At 42.1% G+C, this 5,644-nt stretch overlaps 1 protein-coding gene across 1 annotated transcript; it reads right to left on the bottom strand.

Annotated features, from left to right (window-relative positions):
• Positions 1 to 454: 454 nt before the first annotated feature.
• Positions 455 to 3,345, bottom strand: LOC134443918 (uncharacterized). The gene is made up of 2 exons (XM_063193438.1): positions 1,293 to 3,345; positions 455 to 779 (listed from the first exon to the last, which is right to left on the bottom strand). The coding sequence occupies exon 1, from the start codon at positions 3,343 to 3,345 to the stop codon at positions 2,098 to 2,100; it is 1,248 nt and encodes a 415-aa protein (XP_063049508.1). The 3' UTR covers positions 455 to 779; positions 1,293 to 2,097.
• Positions 3,346 to 5,644: the final 2,299 nt, after the last annotated feature.

The following is a 5,644-nucleotide window of genomic DNA, read 5'->3' as shown; positions in this document are numbered from 1 at the left end:
TTGCAGATATCACCATGAAACTTTTCCAGTGGATTACTCATACATATAGGAGAAAAAAAATGTATTGGAAGTTTTCTGAAATCTTATATTTAAATATGGTAATTAGGCTATGTCTAATTAATTATGCGCTAATTTGCATATATATTCAAAAGTGTAAAACTTGACATGTGGAAGAGTCAGACTCAAAATTCTTTTTTTCATTGTGTTATTACAGCAATTTAAAAGATTTTGTCACAGGGGTTCATGGATATCTCATTTTGTTTCCCAGAAAATCTTTAAAAACTGCTATTAGCCCTGAAAATGTGATTTTTCGCCTCATTTTAAGAGGAAATAAGGATATAACAACAAAATCCTGTGACAGAATCTTCCAAATACAGTCAGGAATAGGACCAGAAAGTTTGGTGTATGTAAGTCATACAGAAGTGGAGTTTTAGGCCTTTGAGTATGAGGAAAACCTCATTTTGAGAAAATGGCCGTTAAAGATTTGTATAGGAAAAATCCATAGATTTCTGTCAAGTTGTTCTGGGTTTGCTTGGATTTTTCATGTGGTTATTTTGATTTGTGCATTTTCCCCAACTCGAAAAAGGAAGTGACTTCTGGTGGAGTTTGAAGGTGCACTGGATTCCACTCAAAGGACTAGACAAGACAAGAGTTGTTTCCTTTTGACTTTTCCTTTTTTCTCTTTGTATTTAAATTCGGGCCACAAGTTCATTGAGTTGAGTTTGTTAGCAGGAGGAACAATTCGTGGTAGTAGCAGGTCAGCCCATTAGGTAAAAAACCTAAACAGTAGACAAGACAAGATGTTTAGTATAGTTAACACGCACTGCTCATGTGCAAAATACAAAATACAATTCTGTGCAAGAAAGCCAACATTAATATGAAATGTGCAAATGTGCTTGTAATAAATATACCAAAATAAACTCTGCAATATGTCAACAGTAAACCCAGAAACCAGCAATATGAATTTAAGATGTTGTATAAAAGCTACAAGAGAGCACGCATTTGATTTACCTGAGTGACATTTTTTTAGCATAATTGACTGCACTATAAACTATCGACCCAACGGCCGATTGGGCAGCGTGGCTTTAAACAATCCACAGCCACTGCACTGCGAGCACCATAAACAGAGCGAATGTGTGCCCGGCTGTTTAAGACTACATTTACTTTTCACATTAAACAATAGCTCGACAATGGTTGCAAACACATGCGCAAACATCGGACACTACAGCAAACAAACTGAACGCAATTGAGCGCCAGTTCACTAAACATCTAAAATACAAACAATCTCTTACCGGTTGCCTCCCCAGTCTCCAGAGTCACGTATGCACAATATCTTCAAACTGTTAACCAAGCACGGCAATTTTGTACATGTGGTTTTCAGCAGCGTTTCCCCAAACTGAGCTGAGCAGCCTAATTAAACCACCTGCGCTTGAATTTGGCGCGCAGACCAGATCAGTACAAACGAGCGCAGCTGACGCTGATCAGCCACATCGCGCTGCTCTAACTAATCAGCTAACTCGCTTGGTACTTGGTACAGCTTAAATACCACCCATTTTTTCTATGTTTTCCCCCCGTGTATTTTTCTTAGTGGAATTTAAAACCAAACACATACAAACCCAATTTGACTTCACAATTTCTGTTAAAAGTCACAACATACATTAAAAAATGGCATTAGGATGAATGCAGGATGAAGATATGCATGTATTACACTAAAACTGATTACTCTATTACATTTATAACAGGTGAATATTTTTTATTTTATCATAAATGGTATCAACATGGCATGTACAGTGCACCATCATCAGTGATCTGGCTTTCGAGGTTGTAATCCTGTACCCCCTATCTCTTCCACCCATTCACTGCACCATTGTGAAGTGAAATCACCTGTTTTGGTCCATATATGTGCACTTCAAGAATGCTATTTTACTTAACAACTGGTTCAGTGAATGGCTGGAACAAATATTGGGCGCAGGATAGCAATTTATGAAGTAAACAAACAGACAATAACAAACAAGCAGTGACAAACCAAACTATAACATGCCTGTGCAACAACTTGGGAACACAACACTGTCAATGAATCACTTTAATAATAACATATTAGCTCATCCCAGCACCATATGTGGGCCCCTCTTTCAGTTCCTGCTGGTGTCTTTTTATTTTTTTTGCTGAACTGACAACCTTGCGCTTACGCTTGGATGATGCATTCAGAGTAGCCTCTGCCTTTGCCACTCTGACTGTGTCGGAGGCCGACATTTCACTCAGCGTGATGACGGTGCTCTCAAGCCACAGCCTCTCCATGACCGACAGCATGGCTGAGGCCCCCTCATTAAAAGTGGCTATGGCCATACTCGCAGCTGCCGCCAGCCTGCTCCGACCCACAAACACTGTTTTCGGACAGCGGGCCCAAATTACAGAGTTCAAACATTCGTTTGCATTCTGCGTGCCACCATGCTGCATCCTTTGCAGCAGGCTGTCTCTTGACATGCGGTGGTAGACTGGGAGCTGCTGCCCCACCTCCTTCGACAAAAAGTTAGCAGAGTGTCCCTTGTGGCTCTCTGGGGTTCTACTACTCTCCTCTGCCCTGCGGTACCAACACCACGTTGGACTGCACCTTGTGTGGAGTGGATTTTCATCTGTTGACATGGAGTGCAGTAGACCCGCCCAAATCTCTGCCTTCATTTTCTCCAATGACCCTTGATTGTTAAGAATGGCCCCTCTGTAGTAATTCTGGAGTGTTTTGCATTTGTTTGCTGTTAGCTTTCCCACACCCTTGCCCCCCAACCTCTTTTCTGTGCACAGCTTCCGCAGTGCTGTGCCCATACGCTTGTGTGCATGGTTAATGCATTCAAGCTTCACAATTTCATGGCCAGGGTATGGGTTAAGGGACGTCACCTCTCTGAAAGCAGCACTGTCCCCATCGGATAGCATCTCGGTGTATCTCATTTGGTGACGAGAGACAGATCTGGCCCACATTCTCTTTGCTGCTTCCTGCTCCATTGCCTTGCTGGAGCCAGTGAAGTTTTTGGAGCAGTCACTGTGTGTCTCCCTCCAGCTGGTCAGCTCCTGCTCTGTCATCTTGCCCTCATTCTTTGCATTTTCTTTTATGGCACAGGAGTGGCAGTAGGAGGACAGCACCTCATAATCTATCACTAGGCCAGTAAGAATGTCTATGCAGACACCAATGCCACAGTGAGAGGTGAATCCCCTCTTTTGCCAAGTGCCATCAAAGGAGACACTAATGTTAATGACAGCATCTGCTTCATTCTTCAGCTGCTCTGCCACCTCCACATTAACATCAGCATAGGCCTGTCTTATCAGCTCCCTGGTTTTTTGTAGTGACTCCATGCCTCTCTCAATTTCTGCCACTAAAATGAAATGTAAATTGTATCAGTAATAGTTCCCTCTGTTGGATTTTACTGATACACTACACATTTCACTTTAGTGGCATGAGGCATGGTCCTACCTAGGTAGGCTATTCATTTCATACAAAGGGCCTGAAGATGACACTGCTTGGCACCAATTGAGTTTGGAGTGGAGGGGTTAAATTGAAGTTTGAAGCAATGAGATCTGCTAGAACCCAGTTACTGTTTGGCCAGAAATTACACCTGCCCATATAAAAAGCATAGTCTAACAAGCAAAGAGAGAGAGAGACAGAGAGAGAGAGAGAGAGAGAGAGAGAGAGAGAGATAGAAGAGAGAGAGAGAGAGCGCGCGCGCATGCACGCTCATGTGAGAGACATTTCCCCATCTCTTGCACCTCTCACCCATGTCCTTTGGACATAATTTGATATGACAATTTAATTTCTAGTCCCTCTTTGTCTGCCACTGAAGTGAAAATGAAAAGTTGCACTGCAAAAGTAAAATTGACCAACAACACAGTGAATGATGACACTTTATTTAAACCAAACCTTACTCCAAAATATGCATTTCGTTACTGTATACATAACTGAATAAGCCTAGAACCTACATATGAATTAAAAACCACAAGAACCATGGCCACCTTATTTGTGCAGCCTTTAGCCTACACTAGTAACAATATCCTAACTGTACCCTATTTTTTTTCCATAGGCTACCTGTCACTCTCCTGTCATGCCTCTGGTACGATTATTTTAGATGGAAACCAGGAATCCCTAGCACCTTGCTCATCTTCTTCAGTGCTGCATACCCCAGCCCCAGTTCATGCGCTAAGAGGAACCATTCTTGTATTCACGTCAAACGCGACATCCCCCCTGGTCTCGCCCTGAAGCCGAGGCGAAGTATACACACTGCGTCTAAAGGCATTGTTGTCACCGCAGCTATGGCATTCTAACATGACACTGCTACAAAAGCCTTGGTTTTTAGGATCAATTGTGATCCTCCCATCCGGAGGCAGCGCAATGCGGACAGATTAGGTCTTGGATGATCTCGTTCAGCTGCGCAATATGAAAGAGAAGCCACTGCTGCGTGGCCATATCACCGTGGTCTAAATCATCATGTTGGCACAATGCCAACTTGCGCTCGGAGGCACTCCGACGCGAAGATGTGTCAGATGGAAGTTCATGTCCGACTCGTTTTGTACGAGCAGCTGCCAATTGACTTGTTCTTGAAAAGTTTCCTTTCGGAGGCATTTTGTTTGGATTTTTTAAATGCCCCGCGAAAACTAAAGGAGGAAGTGTCAAAGTGACGCGCGGTGTCAAAACCAATCGCATTATCGGATATCAGAACCAGGCAATCAGCTTTCACAACAATCTTTAAATGCCCTGACAGCTTTCACGATTGGCTGTGGCTAGAAAAAAATAGATTACCCTTATATGGAATTCCCTTATATCGTAGTTTTCTATGGCTCTGAGTTTCCTGCAGTAGAAAGAAGGGGAGGGACGACTTCGTGATAGTCGCGCCTAAAGGAAATCGCGGAAGTTCGGCGAAATTTCAATGGCGCAAGTGCACAAATCGCATTAAAATAGACGTTTATAGTGCAATATGCGTATTTTATTTATGGCAGTTTGAAAGAATACATGTTAAGGATGTGATCTAGCTTAAAATCTCGAAATTGGTCATGTCATGAAAAATCAATGTTTTTGCCTGCCATGTCTCGCCTGAATTTGCTGATTATTTTATTATTCTCAGGAAATTTTCTGATTTTAGGTTTTGAAGTGAATTGCATACAGTTGCATTCAACGTTTAGTTAGGAACATACTGATGCTGATTTTACAGGAGTGAATTCATTAAAGGCTGTCGTGCCACATACAAAAGTTTGAATAAAAAATTCACATGGGTTTGCAAACAGTGGGTGGTTCAATAAAGGGGCCATTCATAATTTCTTTGGGGGAAAAAGTTTGGGTAAACAAGAGTGTCAACTTTGAAGGAAGTTTCATATTTTATTGACTGACTGTTGTACATTTTAGTGCTCAATCTTTGCCACAACAAGGTTGGGGAGGTATTTGTGCTTCTGTCTGAATGAAAAAAAAAACTGCTGATTTTGAGAAAGTCGTTTCCTGGACAAGCATGGGTACAGCCTTGTGGGTCATTCCAGCTGGAATCAGCAAATGGTCCCCACTCGACCCCCTCGGATTTGCTTGAAAAAAATATATGTGATGGCTTAAACATCCAATAGAACATATCCACCATTGCAGATTTCAGCTGTGCATACTTTTTCCACAACAAAT

Source organism: Engraulis encrasicolus, unplaced genomic scaffold, assembly GCF_034702125.1.
Source record: "Engraulis encrasicolus isolate BLACKSEA-1 unplaced genomic scaffold, IST_EnEncr_1.0 scaffold_39_np1212, whole genome shotgun sequence".
Taxonomy (NCBI): domain Eukaryota; kingdom Metazoa; phylum Chordata; class Actinopteri; order Clupeiformes; family Engraulidae; genus Engraulis; species Engraulis encrasicolus.
This window is presented reverse-complemented; position numbering and strand designations above follow the sequence as displayed.

Coding starts and splice junctions, on each gene's coding strand:
- LOC134443918 (XM_063193438.1), bottom strand. CDS start 3,345: ATGGAGTCACTACAAAAAACCAGGGAGCTGATAAGACAGGCCTATGCT.